Here is an 18831-nt window from a genome sequence, read left to right as displayed (position 1 = left end):
AAGACATTGCAGGCGGATGTCGTCGGAGGCGGGGCGGACGCCTTAGCCGCCGGGCCTGGCGGCAATAGTGGGTGGCCTTGTTCAGACGGCGGTCACATCGGGAAAGCCCGAATGAAATCCTCAGCGTAATGCCATCAGTGTCATGAGCACTTCTATCGTCACCCAAAACAGCCGACGTCACCGCTGCTCTCCGGCAGCCATGACCATAGCATGGGGCTCATATAACGACGCTTATGAGCTTCACGGCTTGGCCATGTGTGGGCACCCTACTGGCCACATCGCCTCCCATACCGGGCCAAGGAAGAAGCCGCATCAACCGATCATCGCAGCATTTGCCGTGCCTGCACATTGTTATCACCGCTTTGGTCCGGTTCAGCGTGAATGCAGATAGTTATCATGATGATTTATTACCGGGATCCAACCAGCCCAAACATCAACAACCAACACAATATAAGTCATATCACGTGGAATTCAGCAATCCGTCATGTAAACGTGACATACAACACTACTAAAGCAAATTTATAATGTGTCACTTGAAAAAAACAATTTTTGCTAAGGAAATATCAGTTGACAAAATGTCCCAGTGCTAGTGTTCTTCTCAAGAACTTTATAACGACAGACGACAAGGAATAAAACAAAAGTGTCGGATAAGATGCTTCTGTTCCGTAAAACGTTCCAAAGCCTCGAAATGAGGTGTAACCACGTTGGACAAAATCGGGGTTGACATTTTTTCAATCTATTCCTTTTACCGTTGACCTGTTGTCTGCCGGATTAGCAGAACCGTACAGCAGCTGACGGAGAATCGTCTGAAAACGGTGCCCGGCACCATCATTTTTGGTCTGTTGCTTTTACACAGAAACCAGGCGTGCCGCGCTAAAATTTCAAAATATTCGCCGGAGATATCTCCCCTTAACGCTTTGAAGTATCCACCGGCCGGCAGGCGCATATGCCGTATGTACGCTGGCCGTCACCGTTGGCCACCGTCCGTCAGTGTGCCGAGCAAGGGGGTTCGGCAGCGTGGCCTGGGCTCGGCGGCGTGGCCCCGTGCTGTGGGGCTCGGCAGCATGGCCTGGGCTCGGCAGCACGGCCTGGGCTCGGCGACGTGGCCCCGTGCAGTGGGGCTCGGCAGCACGGCCTGGGCTCGGCGGTATGGCCTGGGCTCGGCGGCGTGGCCCTTCGCAGTGGGGCTACGTGGTGTGGCCTGGGCTCGTCAGTATGGCCTGCTCTCGGCGCTGTCAAGCCAGGCGGCGCCGGCGGCAGCCGACCCGCGACCGCGGCCCAGCACCCGGGGCCGCGCCGGCCCGTCTTAAGCTGGCCGGCGGCCGGCGGCCGGCTTCAGTCGTCCGCCGGCGCCGCCCGGGCCAGGCTCGCTCCGCACGTGCCGCCCCACAGTCGCGACGCGCCGCCTCACGCGGCCGCACGCCCGGCGCCGCCCGGCGCGCCCACGCCCCGCCGCCGCAGACTGCGCTGCTCGGCGCGCGCGGTCCGGTGCTCACGCGACGCGGAACGTCCCGCGGTGTTCGGGAATTTGACGTGGTGCTGGTGGGGAGACGGGCTCACGGCGAGCGTGATTCTGAGAGGAAGCCGGTGACAGGAAGGGGTTCTCGACGCGGATTGTGAGGGGAACTCGAACAGCCGCGATTCAACGAGCCAGTCGCCGCTGCGCAACCGGAGATGACGGCCGGCGATGTGAACGCAGACTCGGTGACGCGTTTAGGTGAGGTGAGCCAGGAGGTGAACAACAACGGTGTCGTCAAGCACGAGGAGACTACGCTGCCCACCGCCGGACCGCTCAAGTACAGCCTGCGCGCGCGCTCTATCAAGAAGCGTATTGAAGCAGAGCGCCGACAGACCGAACCCCGCTCTAGGCAGCCGCGCCCCAAGGCGCGCCCACCGCCGCTCAGCAAATACCGCCGCAAGACAGCCAACGCCCGCGAGCGAGACCGCATGAAGGACATCAACTCGGCGTTCGAGATGCTGGAGCGCTCCATTCCTGACCTGACGTTGCGCTCTCACGCCGAGAAGGTGACAAAGATCACGGTGCTTCGGCTGGCCATCGACTACATCAAGGCGATGTCTGCGCTGCTGGACTCGGACGGCGCCTGCGCGGCCGACAGCCCGGGCGGCCCGGCCAGCGTCGTCTCGCTCTCGTCGGCCTCGTCGGCGCCGACGGACACCGCCGGCGAGCTGCCAGACCCGCTCGACACCATCGAAGGCCTCACCGACTTTCAGCTGCCCGGCGGCCTGGACCTGCTGCTCGACATCCGGAGCGACAGTGACGGACTCGACTTCAGCTGCTCCGACTTCAGCGACCTGTCTTGCCCGTGAGCGCACCCGCCCTCCTCCGGTGCCTGGCCTGACGGGGACCGGTCGCAGAAGGCGGCCCCGTCCGGACCCGGCTCCTCTGACCCCGCCGATGTTCTGCAGAGCTGCGGCTCGCCCAGGTGGCCACGGATGATCCAGGCTCCCCGCAGACGGCCAGGTGGCAGAGCAGCGTCACCGGCCGCATTTCGCGACCGCAGCGCCGCCACCGCTAGATTAAGGATAGTATAGCATATCATGTCAATCTAGTCCATAACTGTAAGCAATTTATCTCCGTCCGAGCTGGTGCCGATTACTTGCGGGACGCGGCAGACTGCGTGTGCAACGCCAAGCAATTATTGGGCTGCGCTCGTGCTTGGAGCACAATGGCGCTCGGCGGAGCACCAGTGCTGCACGTGAGGCTACGCACGCACGCGCCGGTCGTGAAAAATGTCCACAGATGCAGCGCCTGCATTGTGTATCTGAACATTGTTCAAATGTGTTTACCTCAATATCAAGTGGTTTAAATTACAACCTGTTTTAATGGCTTGCAGTGTCAGACCAGGAGCATCTGTTACTCACGAGCCCACCCTCATACGTCAAAACCTGTGGAAGGTGGCAAACGCCGTCTGCACTGGAAGGGCCACGCGCTCGGTGAAGATACGCTTTAGTGAAAAGTGATACAGAAGTAAAGTCATAGTCGCTACAGCCTGACATTTATAACATGCAGTGGGTAGGTATGTCATGTGCAGTAGATTGACTAGTTTTGCAATGCATTCAATGGAAAGTATTTGACGTTTTCTGTCACTTTGCTGACTTCTCAGTCAGCCTACGATTGTCCGCAGTGTCTCAGCTTTGGACAGTCTTGATATTACGGCTGCGCTGAGTTAGGCGCAGCATTTGATTTGCATGAGCTCATGAATGCATCAGTGTGTTTAACCTACTGCTTCTTAATATTTTCATTTCAACGTACTGGTGTCCCCTGGTGGATTGCCTTGTTTCATGGAACAAAACAGAGTACAACTCCATGACGATGAGGTGTGTCATAAGCACAACAGTATGCTGGGACTGAATAAAACAGCAACTGCTAAACACGGCTCGTGAGATCACAGGACTGATAACTTTGATGCATGACAGGCACACGCAACAGTCATCTCTGGGTGGCAGTGGCCGTTTTGAACACTGCCTTAACACGCGCCCGGGTGGCGAATTGAATGCGACGCGCGCGGCTGAGGTTCAATTCGGCCTCCTAAGATCTGAAAAACCAAACCAGCTAGAGGCACCAAACGTACAGAGAAGTTGGAGCTCTGTGTGAACGCCTCTGTGCCAAATTCTGCAGTCCTTAGGTTGTGGTCTTTGGTGACATAAGGTCAGGTAAGCCAAACTCCGGGCCCGTGTCCATAATACAGTCATATCTTCTGATGCGGCCAGCTTAAGCCTGGGTAGCTACAAGCAGAATTTCACTGGTGTTCACATCAGGCCAATCATCTTATTTGACCATTAGCAATAACAGTTACCGAAAGCCTTCGGGATTGTTTCGATGCATGAATTTACAACCGATAACAAGTACTACTACGGGCGGTATGATCCTCAGAACAAAAGGTTGCTCGAGATAATGTTAGATCAGCGACCTTCCTAACCTTCAGGAAGAAAACAATACATCTTTTGACGCCAGTAACGTCCAGAAATTCAAACTGAGAGCCAAAATCTCTCCATTAAAGCAAGTTAACCGGCGATAAACTGACTTGGTTTTGGCCTTGAGCGGGCATTTATGCCTGAACCAAGGTCAATAAAATTGATCTTGGATCACTGGCCTTTGATAATGGTCAATGCTTGAGGTACGGCAGCGAAATGGAACATTTCGTTGCCGTACCTTATTGAGCGCTTTGCTGGGAACTGCCCGCGCTGACAGGCACGGCCTGACTTTGACCTGCCATAGGCCTTGCAAGGTAAATGTAATTTCTTCAACCTAAAGATCAACCATGCAATTTCCAAACTACGTAAAAACATGCGTGGTCGCGCCGTGCCGTTTGGTAGATATTTTGGAAGCCCTTCGGGCGGGTGTGGGGAAATTGACCCTGTCCGTACCGAGGGCATTTGATTTGAACAAACGATAATGCGACAAATGTTAAAGCAAGCAAAACAGAAAAAGCAACAGCTTAAGTGGGTTTGAACTATCACATAAAAAACGGCTCACAGATTAGGAGACAATGCAAGTAAGAATTACCAACGTTTTGCTATTCCAGATTTTCTGTACTAACCTACAGTTCGCCTTTGTGCACGTCTGCAAGCTGACTTACGATTCTTTAGAGATCGTTCCATTCAAGCTGTATCTGTACAGCTGGGTAGGATGTTTTTTAGGCGTCGTAACTGTTTCAGTGAACATGCTCCGAACTAAAGGTATGATGAATCGAAAAATGTTTATACTTGTGCTGGCAGACTTAAAAAGCTGAGGTTTGCCAAAATGGTACTAAACGTTGGTTGCGCACAAAAAGCCTAGAAAACTTACCCCCAAAACATGTTTCTCGAAGGTGGGTAATTGCATAGTTGCGGATGTCCGTCATTGTAAGATTAGTTGACGTGAAGATACATTCGATACATTACCGTGTGATAGCCTTTGGTGCTTGGAATGGTGCTGTCTGAAGATATACAACAGCACTTCTTATAAATGCCATATAAAGTTAATGCTTATAAGATTCGTTCAAAGCATATCAGGAAATTACGGGGCTGTGCAAACATAGGGTAGGTAGGGAGAACATATATGCCACCCTATTCTCAAGAAGGTAGCGCTCATATTTACGCCAACAAACATGAACGCGATGACATCTAAATCCTATATCATCAAATATTACCTTGCACCTAAATGCGATCGTGAGCTAGAGAATGCATTGTTTATGTGACAAACACATTTTGGGGTTCGTTTGATACCAAAGTCAACACAATCAAAGGTAAGGTGCGGAAGGCTGGAATGACCGAGAAGATCTGCTGAGTCATATCGTATACTCTAAACTGAAGTCTTGAGCTCGAATGGCAGACAAGAAATGAGCCAACAGCCTTACATTCTGACAGACATGCCCTATTCAGCTCAGTTTTGAGCTTTATGTTTTATGATAAACCATAAAATGCTAATCAAAGCGTAACAAGAATCTGGAGCCTGGACGTTCATGGAGCATGGGAGCACCTGGAATCTGGAGCATGTGAAGCCTGCTGAAATGACTCGCATCCAGTAGATACGAGCTCAGCGCGGAGATAGACAGGCGGACTAGACAGGACGTAGGTAAAAAACAAGCGCTCGTGATGTTCACCTGGAAACGCTGCGCGTACAGCTGGCTTGAATCGGATCAAGAAGGGCTCAACATGCCCAGAGCCAGTTCTTGAAGCTTGGCATGGTCTTCCACTGGGGCAAAACACTGACGGAGCGCCTCCACGGCTGTGCTTAAAGTCTGGTGTTGTCTATATTGCAAAGACTCTCAAATACCTCATGGGCCGGCCCTATCAGACACGGTGGTAATTAGAGGAGCTGCTCGCACTCAGACCATGAATGCAGCTGTGCAAAGATGTTTAAGTCTGATAAAAATCTAGCTTAACTGCCATATCGGCAATTGAACAATGGAGGTGATCAACCACACTTCATTTTGGAGACTTATTGTGGAGCTGCAGGAGAATGGGAAGCCCAAGTGGATTACTGTTTTAAATGTTTGGCCATTGTCTGAGACAGCATGCTTATTATCAATAGGGGCTGGTGGGGACAATCTGTCCAGTTGATTCATTCCCTGCCTAGAAGCAAATGCTATGACCACTGCAAGTGGCGATACCACCTGTTGCGTTGGATAGTTAATGCGGTATGCGTTGTAATTCGGCCCCTGTCGTTGAAAAATGGAATTTGATATTGCAGATTAGTTTGATGGAATAGCACTTTAATCGGTTGGTTTTGTTTTGGACGGAGATCACGAAATCAGATGATCAAATTGAAACATCCCAATCCGAAACCAATTACAGCGTCGTTTCCAAACTGAGCTTGTGTTGGTTATCGTGCGTGTGATCATAACCTGTCGAAGCCCTTTGGTCCCATGTCACCAACCTGCTTTTAAAGGAAGTGTTCCACATTAATGCGAGGTTTTGAGCTGAAAGGAGCCATATTGAAGACCTTTCGGTCCTGTTCACAATCCTGCCCATCTCAACAGTCAAACCCTTCATTTCTGAGCTACATGAACGCGAACATGGGGAAAGGAGTATCGAGGAGAGTATTTCAAAGTCACCTTGGCATTCTTGACGTCATAATGATGCCATTTAAATTCTGCCATTGCCTTAGTCATGCGGCGATCAAGGCCAAGAAAAGCATAGTTGTCGAGGCATTTATATTTGGCGTTCGTGAGCGCGATTTCCAGATAAAACGGCCGCCAATCGGCTCTCAATAAATGTTGTGCAAGGTACAATGATGTCATCAAGCCATGACGCATTGAGGAGAATATTTGCTAAACAGAGAATAGTGTTATCTAGAGCAGTCGTTTCCACTTAAAAAGCATATCAATAGTTATAAGCGAGCTTGTTACATGATATCTGATGTTTGCTTCAATATCTCCAAATGTGAAACATTCCCTTTAGGTGTGTGCGCTTTTGCCCGAGCATTTCAGAGATACGCAGGTTTGGTGGTCACTGACCACATTTCACACCATAAATAGCTATTTTCTGAAGTTTGCAGTTCAAATGCATGCTGCACAGCCCCCTTTACTCGAGGACTCTTGCGAAACTGGAAACGGTTCAGCACCGAGTGAGCTAAGTTTGTACCACACGTATAGCGCAGGGAAGTGGGCAAGCAAGGCCATAGCTCGATGGGTGGTGGATTGAAGAGGCGCTAAAAACGGTCCAATGAGACCACCAATCCCATATCTTTGATCTCCAATGGAACAAATTCGCGTTGCATCATTGCATGCACATGCACCGGACTAGACAACGAACAGCTGGCTTGAATTAGAGAATCGGACCTGCCATACAAAATCATCGGCCAAACCGAGCCTCTTTTCATGTCGAAATTATCAAAATACCCGTTTAGAAGTAGAAGTGGACAGTTCAGATTAAGTGGAAGGCAGAAGGCCGTTTTAGAGAAGGTGGCCTGAAGCGTGGAACTCTTATTCTCCCGAGGGGCCTCGCCATGCTAGCAAAACCCCAAAACACACGATTACTGACAAGTGGACAGCTTGGGCTGCAGACCAAGCAAATACTATTGGCTTGCGATGCCCCATTGCCCTGAGTTAATGCAATAACCAAATGTCAGGGCAAATCCTGTGATAGCGGTTCTGTAAGTTTCCGATAAGTTAAGTTATTTAGTTGCCGGTGGCTATTCTGCAGCTTTGCATGCCAAGTAAGACTCTTTGCACTCTTGGCTGGCAAAAAGATGGAGGCAATCCGATGATGTGGAACGGTACAACTTGAAAAGTGGGTTCGCAGTAGTCGTCTAATTGTGGACTTCGTTCTTAACCTTCCTTTGCCAGTGGTCTGAACTCAATTATCACGCAAGCCATCGGCATTAATTGCTTCTGAAAACCAAGAATGGGACGGGAAGCGGCGCCAATTACGCGAACGTATCTGCGATTTCCGTGGCTTCTGGTCCTCCTGGCGGTGTTGTGACAGGCAACGGTGGCCGACTACGGTCATGCCATGTGCTAACCCAGGTGAAGCACGTGCAGGTGGGCCCAACTCCGTCAGCCACGAATGATACATCGAATGCGGTTTCGTCGTACATGCACGTTTTTGCGGACATTTGACAAGACATCGTTTACTCTGCATGTTCGTCACGTAAGGCATTCCTCCCAACAGTACGCTAAAAATGTGACCAGTCGGAATAACCAGTCGGAAATGCCTGCTGGCGAGACTGAGGCCGCTCATCTGGGGTGACAGGCCTGAGAGGACGCTCTCGCAGAATCCTCTCCGGTCCCTCACCGTCTGCACACGCCGCCGCCGCCGGAACCCGCCACACGCGATGCTCACCCCTCAGCGCAGCCGACCGACCGCAGTTGCATATTTTGACGGCTTCATAGCCGGATTTCGCTAATGCGAGCGCAGCAATCTGGCGACCTTGCAGAGAGCGCGCCCTGATGCTGCTGCGGCGCAGTTGGTCTTCCGCGGCGGTCGCCTGGTCCGGTCCTGTCCGGCCCGGCCCGACCGGACGGCGGCGCCCCGGCGCGACGCTGCGCGTGACGGATGCGCCCTGGCGCGGCGGGAGGTGACGCTAATTGAGCCGCCACCCTGCCGCGCCTGATTGGTGGCAGCCACGCGCAAAAATGCGCGCGCCGTCGGCGCGCGCCGCATGCAGAGCAAGCTAGCGAGCGGGCGTTTTTCGGCGCAGAGACCGATGTGGGGCTGGACGTAAAAAGAGGTGCGCGGCCTGCGAGCGAGGCGGTGTGTTGCTCGCGCGGGTCGGTGTTGCCAAGCCGCCGCCCACGCTGGCGCCGGACGGAAGAGGCCTCTCTGCCCGACCGGAAGTCACTGCAGGTCAGGTCAGGCCGGGAGAGGGAAGGTCAGGTCAGGTCCGGTGGCGGCACAGGCCAGGTGAGGCTATAGTGACGAGGCAGGTCAGACCAGGGTAGCAGAGCTAGATACGTCGGGTCAGTGGTAGCGGGGCACGTCAGGTCAGGGTGGCCGGGCGGGTCAGTTCGGGTCAGGTCGGCGGGCAGGTTTGTCGAGGCGGTGCTCCTATGCCACCGACTGCCACGTCCTGCGGCGGTCGAGTGAGCGAGCCCGAGCAGGCCCCTGCAACCCTGCAACAACCCTGTAACAACCCTGCAACCACGCAAGGATCCTATCGCCGGCCTAACCTCATGTTTAGGTAAACATGACTCAAGAAGGCTGCGGACGACGGCCCTTCCTGACGGCTGGCAGTCTTCATTTGTAGACAGTTTACCCAGTGTGCCATGCATGGCACCAGCCATGCGCCAGCACTGCTCGACAGGCTGAGTGTAATCACTGGGCCCAGGTGCAGTTGACGCGGGCACTCGGGCGCGGTGCCGTGAAGATGAGATCAACAGGCTTACGAAAGGTCAGCTCACAGTGATGCCATTTGGGCACATGATTTGTCCGATCGCCAGTGTTCTCTTGGAACTTTAAGTGAAGATAATGGGCTTAGACCGGGTGAATACTCTGCTTCAGACAAATCATTTCAAGCAGGTAAGCTGCTTCATAACGGGTGAGTAGGCACTACGTTTTTTGTTTGTTTGTTTTATTTACAAAGTCTAAGCCCCATTCTATTCGGTATTTTCCTACCACACACACGAATTTCTAAGGCGACATTGTCTTGCCATAAGCGTGAAGGTCACAACGGATGAGCAGGGCATGTGCGTCTCGGAGGCTGCGAAGCGTTGAGAGGCTCAAGGCTCCGACCATTTGTTTGTCAGGCAGGGCGCCCATGCACACGCACCATAAGACAATTCCGCCATTGTTTTGCGCGACACCCTTCCAAGCAAATTTCACCTATAGATACTGCCCTACAGCTAGATGTTACAGCATCCTCGCCAACCTCCCATCCTCCACCACCTCCTCCCCCCCCCCCCATTTCTGTGCGGTTGGCAACTGGGTGTACGGGGAGAGTTCGTGTTGCGTGGTGGGCCAAGTTACGCTGATCACCAAAAGTCCTCGGATGTCAGGTGCGTAGTGCGCGCTTCTCACGTCATCTGGCCAGAGCACGTGCCGACCGCCTGACTGGTGAGATTTCAGGAATGGCGGCGGAACTCCGTACATGCACTTTTCTCGATGCGTTTTATCTCCAACATTGTTCCTGCACGGTAAAATATTTGGCATGTGGGACTGTGCAGGATGATAGCACCAGCAGCTTACGCGAAAACTTGCCCTTTATTCCCTCTAAATTTTGCTTCATAAGGAACGTCTCTTCCAGCTTGCGCCTAGTATGTCGCATTGCCAGGTGTTTACCCGCCGTCGTACGTAAAATAAGGTTAGTTCGTCATCCAAAAATCATGTCCCCGTTCCACCCGCTGTGCATTAGTCACCGGCGGATGTGAGTGACTGCACATCCGGCTTTTTCTGCGGTTTACCTGGAGTTCTGTGACCTTATGCGCCTTGGCACACTTGCGATATTTCAATCCGTTGTTATATTTATCTATCTATCTGTCTATCTATCTGTCTATATATATATATATATATATATATATATATATATATATATATAATTGCATATTAGATCATTGCATATAGAACGCTTTTGTGTCTTCCTTCCATATGGCCGCGATATGCCCAGTCGTTTTGCTAGGAGGCGCTGTAAGTTTACCAGCATTGTCCTTAGCAACAGCAGCCAGCTGGCGGCTGGGTCCATGAGGCATCTTTGCCTCCTTCTGACCGTTTACACCCGTGCGCTGGACATGTCCCCGAATATCGACATTCCTTGAGATGTCGTTTACCGTTAATCCGGGCACCCTAATGCCATTACAGTACCGGACAGTTGAGTTCTTCGAACAATCGGGATTATTTGAGCAAAAAAACTTTGCGACAATGTTGCGAACCACTTGTGGCTTCAGAAACACCATTCTCCCGACAGGTTGACACTGAAAGAGTAATATTTTCGCGGCTTGTTGGACACAAAGTGCGCATTTGCACGTGTCAAGGATGATGATGAGATAATGGTATCTTTTATTATATAAGCCTCAAATTTTGTTCAGAGACATATCACTCTGCTGTTATGCGCTCAGAACCGTTCGGCATGGTGAAAGCAGGCAATCATGGGCTTAGCCATACCCAGCCAAAACTTCTTCTCGGAGGGATCTGGCAGATACTTACCATGAGACACAAAGCAGTGCAAAGCAAAAGTACTAAGCGGAAGACGGAGAAGTTCCACATACATGGATTTCAATTCTCGACTGTTAACTACGTCTCATTTAGAGCTTGGGTAAATGGATCCGGTGTGCGTGGTGTAAAAGACTGGCAGGAGAAACATCTCAGCAACGCCAGAGTCGTCTCTATATACCACAATCGCCTCATGTTGTTGTCCGCCGAGCCGAGGCCGGTATCAGCTGGCGTCTGGGGCCGACTGAGCGGGATACTCCAGCGGCATCAGCCCGCCGCGCCCTGACACAGACATTCCTGGGCCAGCCGGCAGACGGGGGGTGGCAACCGCTGACAGCGAGCTGACAGCGGTCATCCGTCGGCCGCGCACGGATCCCAGTCGGCTGACAGACCCTGCCGTCTCGGCCGGGCTGGACCCGATCTCAGTCGGCTCACAGACCCTGCAGTCTCGGCCGGGCTGGACCCGATCTCAGTCGGCTCACAGACCCTGCAGTATCGGCCGGGCTGGACCCGATCTCAGTCGGCTGACACATCCTGCGGTCTCGGCCGGGCTAGACCCGATCTCAGTCGGCTGACAGACCCTGCAGTCTCGGCCGGGCTGGACCCGATCTCAGTCGGCTGACAGACCCTGCAGTCTCGGCCGGGCTGGACCCGATCTCAGTCGGCTCACACACCCTGCAGTCTCGGCCGGGCTAGACCCGATCTCTGTCGGCTCACACACTCTACAGTCTCGGCCGGGCTGGACCCGATCCCAGTCGGCTGACACACCCTGCAGTCTCGGCCGGGCTGGACCCGATCTCAGTCGGCTCACACACTCTACAGTCTCGGCCGGGCTGGACCCGATCTCAGTCGGCTGACACACCCTGCAGTCTCGGCCGGGCTGGACCCGATCTCAGTCGGCTCGCACACTCTACAGTCTCGGCCGGTCTGGACCCGATCCCAGTCGGCTGACAGACCCTGCAGTCTAGGCTGGGCTGGACCCGATCTCGGCAGGTCCGCAGCCAGATCTTACTTGGTTCAAGTATCGATGCCGCGAGTCTGGGATCTGGTGAGTCAGTTCGTGGTCCTGTCCAGGTCAGTCCTGGGTCTGGTTTTGGTTGGTCCAGGATTTGATCTCCGTGGTTCCAAGGTCAGCTTTCAGTCTGTCCGTATCCAGATCCAGGAATGTAGTCCATGAGAGAGAGAGAGAGGGAGAGAGAGAGAGAGAGAGAGAGAGAGAGAGAGAGAGAGAGAGAGAGAGAGAGAGAGAGGGAAGGGAGAGAGAGAGAGAGAGAGAGAGAGAGAGAGAGAGAGAGAGAGAGAGAGAGAGAGAGAGAGAGAGAGAGAGAGAGAGAGATAAGATAGAGCGAAGAGAGAGACAGTAGAGAGAGAGAGAGAGAAGAGAGAGGAGAGAGAGAGAGAGAGAGAGAGAGAGAGAGGGAGAGAGAGAGAGAGAGAGAGAGGGCGCACGGGAGCGTGGTTTCCCCAGGCCGAGGGGCTTACACTAGTCCCCGGCCGTTTTCCCAGAAATTAGGTTCAGATTCGCAGGAGTTCAAAGAAAGCTTTATAGCGTCATCCACCCCGTGGGGAAAATTCTAGCTGCGTGCCTGAACTGATCTGTGTCGGCCCAGGATGGATATCATCTGCTCCCAGAGGCTGACCCCGTTCAGTCCATGCACAGCCTCCGTAATACCACCCGCTCCTGATCTGCGCCCTACGCACACGCTGATCTGGACCCTCTTATTTACACCGAATCTTGTATTTTGCTCTTCTCAGTTTGCAGCAAATCTGATTGAAATAAATCCATGGTCATGCCATGAATGCATATCAGTCAAGCCTACAGGGAGTCCGTCGGCCGAAAGGGTAGAACATTGGGCGGCGCTGAAAGTCTTAACGTCACGCTAAGCCAGTATTATTGCGTAAACGCTGACCCCACCAAAGGCCATCGTCAAACTACGCGTCAACGGCAGAATTCCGCAGCGAAAGCTTGACGTGGCACAAGGCTCGGCGAGGTCCGTCCTGTCTTATGACATCACCTGACCTTTATCACTGCCGCTGCCGTCAGCAGCAGGCCATCCAAGTTAGGAGCAAATAGCGACCTTCTGTAGAACGACCCGAAGCCATGGCGCCACTGGTGTGCGAATCAGAAAGCATGCGCTCTATTCAGCAGCTGAGCTGTTAAAACAGATAAGCTTTCCGTATGTCTCCTCCATTTCAGAAAAGCTTGGCTGATTTTCAAGCATTTTACAGCTGGGCTGGGATTCTCCCTGCACTTCGAGAACTTGTCCTCCCGTACTTTGAAGACGTGTTTTCCCGTACTTTGAGGACATGTTCTCCCAAACTTTGACCACAAGTTCTCCCGCGCTTTGAGGACATGTTCTCCCGCAGTTCGAGTACATGTTCTCCTTTTCAAAAAGCTGCTAGCCGGTCTCCCAGTTCAAAGAAGACAAATTTGCAGGTGAAGCTCCGTTCTGGGTTTCTTGGCACCGAAGTTGGCATGTGACCACCGTTGACGCTTTTGACCGGTTTGAAAATGCACCCCTGGACGTTATTGACATAACGCTTGATTTATTCACCCGATCGGCTGCCATTCCATTTATTCAACCAGGCTGCCATTGTTGCTTCCAACGGCAGTTGTTTGGCATGCATGCAGTTTTGTTTACTTCGCATGTCGGATGACACAATATGGCCATATCACACGTGCTGAGCGATCGACCGCACAGAAGTGTTAAGTGCAGATTTCGCTTGAAAAATGGCCGTCACGGAGTTCAGACAACCTGTCGATCACCTCTACAACGAAGTACATTATCGCTTACTACTCTAGCACTCGAGCTCGAAGTGCAGATAAAGGATACACGCCAAATCCGGGTGACCGCTCCACGGACGTTGATTTGCAATTTGAAGGCTTTAAGGCATGCTCAAGATTACCAATTTAAATGACGAGTGCATTTGAATAGAACAAGATGTCATAAGAGAAAACGGTTTCGGCGTCAAAAATGCAAGAGCCGCCCAAATGGCATGGTACACCATAACAGCTCAAACATTATTGCAGATAGCACTACCGTTGCGAGCGCGTGACGTTCCCATTCGCCGGCCAGACTTCTAAGAAGTCGCGGGCTGATGTCACCCCGCTGGATTAACAAGCGCATTAACCGGAAACGGTTGATCCCTCATCCGGCCCCCGACGCCCCAGCACCTTGCCTCAATCGCGGAGGACATGCACGAGCCGGCTCCGGCCGCCGCGCACCGCGTTTGTCACGGCAGCGTCACGTCGGCGCCATGAACGTCGCAGCGCTGCAGGTCGGCGGTGCACGGCCCGCGCCGCCGCGCCAAATACGTCTATCGCGCCATCGGGGCGTGCAGCGACGCGGGCCGGCCGCCTCTCTATGGTAATCGAGCGACCGGCGCGCGCGCGGCCGCCAGCCGAGGCGGCGACCGGGCCCAGCGCGCAGCGCCGATCTCTGAATGAAAGTCGGCCTCTAGCGCCGGTTGGCGGCGTGCGTCGGCTGCTGCCGCGGGTGTCCGATAGCAGCCAGCGCACAGCAGCTTGAAGCTGCGAGTACCTGACTACTGGAGCGGTGCTGGGGAGCGACGCAGCGTCGGGACGCGGCCCCTAGCAGGCAATCGACGGCATTGTTTCACAGAGGCGCCGTTGCTTGTTGTTTGCCTGATGTACGGTAGTGTTAGGTCAGTTCAGATCCCGTGTGATGATGGCTGTTCTCTCTTGCGATCTGCGGTTCGCCCAGCAGAACGGGCCCAGGCCGCCGCTGAAGGATCCGTGATGCACAAACAAGACAAAATAATATCATGCAGGGCAACATAGCATGAGACGACCAGTTTAATCCCTGCCCTGGTTCGCCATTTTTGGTAGCCCGGACTGACAAAACGGGGGGGGGGGGGGGGTCGATGCAATTCCCCTACGATTCCGAACTGAAGAGCTTAGCAAAGAAAACACCAGTGGATTTTTCCTAATGTGATCTCACGATGCGCCGTGGTTTTTATGCTATCAAGTCAATAAGTGGACTAGTTAAATTAGGGGAAAGTAAACTTTCCAGAAAATCCCAGTTTTACAGCCTAACAATATTTCATATACGAGACCATACCTTCAAGCGACACTTAACTTGGAAAGACGTGCTACTTTTCAACTCTATGTACGAATGTGTGCAATGGGTTGCGTTTTGAGCGTGCATTTGTAATGCATCGACTCCGTTAGTGAAACAATGTTGGCCCGCCGCGGGCGTTCCGCACCATCGTTGGTTGCCGCCGGCTGCCCGTGCCGGCCGGGGATCACCATGCTGTGTTCCTGAAAACCGCAGCTGCTCCAGAGGCAGAACAGTTAGTGTCAAAACATATGCAATAGATTTTCAGTAAATTGTTGAAAATTTGGGCACATTGCACGACATGCCGGGGAGATCTTCACAAAAACCTTAGGTGTGTGTCGCATCAACACCCTCGATCAGGACGAGGGTTAGCTTAGTTAGTTAGTTAGTTAGTCATTGAAGCTGGTCGCAGTCTGCCGTCCTTAAACGAATCAAGCCTAGCGAAAACTGAAGTTAGATTTGCGGAAACTTGTTACACACTATCCTCACTCACAATATTTGTCTGCTCAGCGGGTCTTCTCATTACGCTGCAATATCTCTGTGAAGTTTCAGTCTTGACATGGGCCGAGTGAGAGCTGAGAATCACTTGTGGTATTTCCATGTCCTCAGCTTATTCTCTTCGGAGGCCACTAGTATTCATACAGCATTCAGGCTGAAAGAGCTCACCAAACAATGGGAAGATTAGAGCTTCGGGATTGTCAAGTGGATGGGAGTGGTATTCACTTATGTACCGCAAAATGACGTTTAATTTATTCTATGTTTAGATTTCTCACATTAGGCGTCTCTGAGAAGCCATAGCCCATAAGGCAAACCTTCTTACATTGCATAGCGCACTAACCCCAGTTATATGCAAAAATAAGGCATATGACACCAATTTGTTCACTAACAAGTGGCACAATCGCTTTTTAATTACCTTGCGAGTTTACAGCGTTGTGGCAGAAGACACAGCTTAAAGCGGAAAGATCTCAGGTGCTTGGGATTTATCTGAATGAGGTCAGTGTTGTATCGGAATGAAATCACTGTTCTATCTGGGAAAGAATGCCAACAGCAAAACTTTGGTGAAACCGATTATGCAGACGTGACTCCAGGGACAGTCTACTACAGCAAGCCAGGACAGCTGCTCAGAGTGAATGTGCCCGAGTCGTCATGTCGCAGATTTGCGTGGCATGTACCATGTGCGGTGTCATTTAAATTTATAAGCGTGCACTTACATGAATCAACCACCCTGCTGCCTAACGTTGTTTGCTATCACGTCCCTGTCCGTCATTGTGCCATCTAGTGCTAATCACTTGCGCTGTGGTGGCCGTGGTCGCTGCGCGTCATCCATATAGGATACACCCCCGCCCTATTATCTGATGGGAGGGCACGTCCTATCCCCCGCAGAGATTGCTGGCAGCCGCTGAACCGTTCATCAAGTGGGTATATATTCTGTGAGTTTTCCCAAAGTTTACATGCACTGTGTCAAGATTTGAAAAGAAACAGTGGACCTGCAAAGGCGGTTCAAGCCTTATTTTTGGGAGACAAACTGCCGTAGATGAAGTGTAGCAAGCTGATGTCTGTGCGCTACACTTCCGTTGCATTTTGAGGCATGCTAAGTATTGCAGATTTATTCATGTAGTCATATGCATCATAAACACTGGGCATGCATAAAAATGCTCTGACACGTGCACACTCATATGCTGCTGCAATGGGCCTGGCTGGATCGTAACTCACAGTCACTTATTGCTTGCACATCGTGACGACATGTGTTCAACGCTTACATAATGCGAAGGTCTTGTCGGTCGCGAATGAAAAAAAAATCACCAAAGGCCCCTCAAGCCCCTCCCCATCGTGATCTTGTTTGAATGGGGTCATATGGGTTGCATAATGCGAAATAAAATCCTACACAGAATTTCACGATGGGGAGGGGCTTGACAAGGGCACAACTCAGAAATGTCCACTGAAAACTTGTTAAGCGCACTTAGTTCCCTGCTGCCGTATAGCATCGTTACGCACTATCGATCTGCTCGTTTTGACCGGTCTACATGCAATTTCCTACTGTCAACATTTATGTGCGCACATATTGATAGGGACATTCCATAATTTCACTACGTGCGTATGTCCTGGAGGCCAAATCAAAACAGAGATGTGTGATATATTTCAGTCGCATTTTTGGGTAAAATAAAGGCCGAGCTTACACAAATTTCATCACGAGATGCATCACATTATTCATGCATCACAAACATTTGTTTGTCACCAGCGTCATCAATGTTTTCCCTCCTCCGTCTTTAATGGGAGGAGCCAGTTCCAGGAAGGAGACTAATAATAGTTTTTTCTGAACATTCCTGTCGTAAAATGACGCGTAATCCTTGGGTAATTCAGTGCATCATGTCCATGTCTGTCGGATTTTCCGAAATACTGACCTGGGTCTGCCAATGCTTGAAGCACTGCGTTTACCTTGATGCAATGGATTAACGCACATGCGTGCAAGAATGTGTACACCGTACTAAAAAGTTAATGCGACAAATGATCAATGAAAATATCAAGGTGACATCAAAGTGACGACGCATTTCTTTGAAAGGCACTTAGTATCCACAAAGTTTTCATCTGGAAGAAATACCCAAACAACGGAAAAATTATAATTCACGGTTGTTAAGATGATAGATATGGCACGCGCGAATGCAGTCATAAAATGATGCCCAGTTTCCAATTTAGATTTCCCACGAAACAAGGCATCTGGCATCTCTGAGAAGCAGCCCTCCCACTTGCCCGGGGGAAAGCTGCTTCGCAGTGTGTAACGCGCTAACTCTAATTAAATGCATGAGATCAGGGCGGCATATGACACCAATTGCGCCACTAACAGGCGGCGTAATCGCTTTTTAATGACCTCGGCAGCCGCAGGCGCCCAGGCTATGCAATCACCCAAGCAATCAACGGAGGGGCGCAGCATACCATCCCGTGAATCAATGCCGCGCAGGAATCTTTCCACGATCGGACCCGGTGTTTCACTGAATCAGGCCCTGCGCCCGGGGCGCTCGCGCGTCGTTCCCGCGTGCCAGCGAGAGGTGTTGTCACCTTGGCGCGCTGCTGTCATTGGTCGGTGGTCACGTCATCACACGGGGTCAACCAATCAGCGTGGCATCGGCCGCGACGGCTTCGATCGGCCGCAATGACTTACACTTTCAAATAAGACAGGATTATACCCGTACAGAGGCGTCGTCCTAAATGCCGGCAATGAGCGATATGTTGGCCTGGCCGTGGACGAGAGGCAGGTGACGGTGGTGGGAGGCAGTGGACGCTGAATCGCGCGACCGGGAGAGGCTGTGGACGCTGCATCGCGCGACAGGGAGAGGCAGTGGACGCTGCATCGCGCGACCGGGAGAGGCAGTGGACGCTGAATCGCGCGACCGGGAGAGGCTGTGGACGCTGCATCAGCACGACCGGGAGAGACGGTGGACGCTGCATCGCGCGACCGGGAGAGGCAGTGGACGCTGTGTCACACGCCGACACACTCCTGGCTACATGAGGGCCGACGCCGACACAACCCCTGGCTGCAGGAGGGTCGACGCCTAACGCATCCCCTGGCTACAGGAGGGCCCGTGCACCGACACATTTCTCGGCTGTGGGAGGGCCCACGCCAACACACTCCCCACCTACAGTTGGGCCGACACCGACACACACC

General features: G+C 52.3%; 1 protein-coding gene across 1 annotated transcript; it reads left to right on the top strand.

The window, feature by feature from the left end:
* The first annotated feature begins 1437 nt into the window (after positions 1 to 1437).
* LOC119093420 (neurogenic differentiation factor 2) lies at positions 1438 to 3387 on the top strand. Its single transcript, XM_037216374.1, has one exon. The coding sequence runs from the start codon at positions 1675 to 1677 to the stop codon at positions 2326 to 2328; it is 654 nt and encodes a 217-aa protein (XP_037072269.1). The 5' UTR covers positions 1438 to 1674; the 3' UTR covers positions 2329 to 3387.
* The last annotated feature ends 15444 nt before the right edge of the window (positions 3388 to 18831 follow it).

This window comes from Pollicipes pollicipes, unplaced genomic scaffold, assembly GCF_011947565.3.
Source record: "Pollicipes pollicipes isolate AB1234 unplaced genomic scaffold, Ppol_2.1 Scaffold_4002;HRSCAF=4701_pilon_pilon_pilon, whole genome shotgun sequence".
NCBI classification, from domain to species: Eukaryota; Metazoa; Arthropoda; class Thecostraca; order Pollicipedomorpha; family Pollicipedidae; genus Pollicipes; species Pollicipes pollicipes.
Note: the sequence above shows the minus strand (reverse complement) of the source record. Positions and strands in the feature narration are given on the sequence as shown.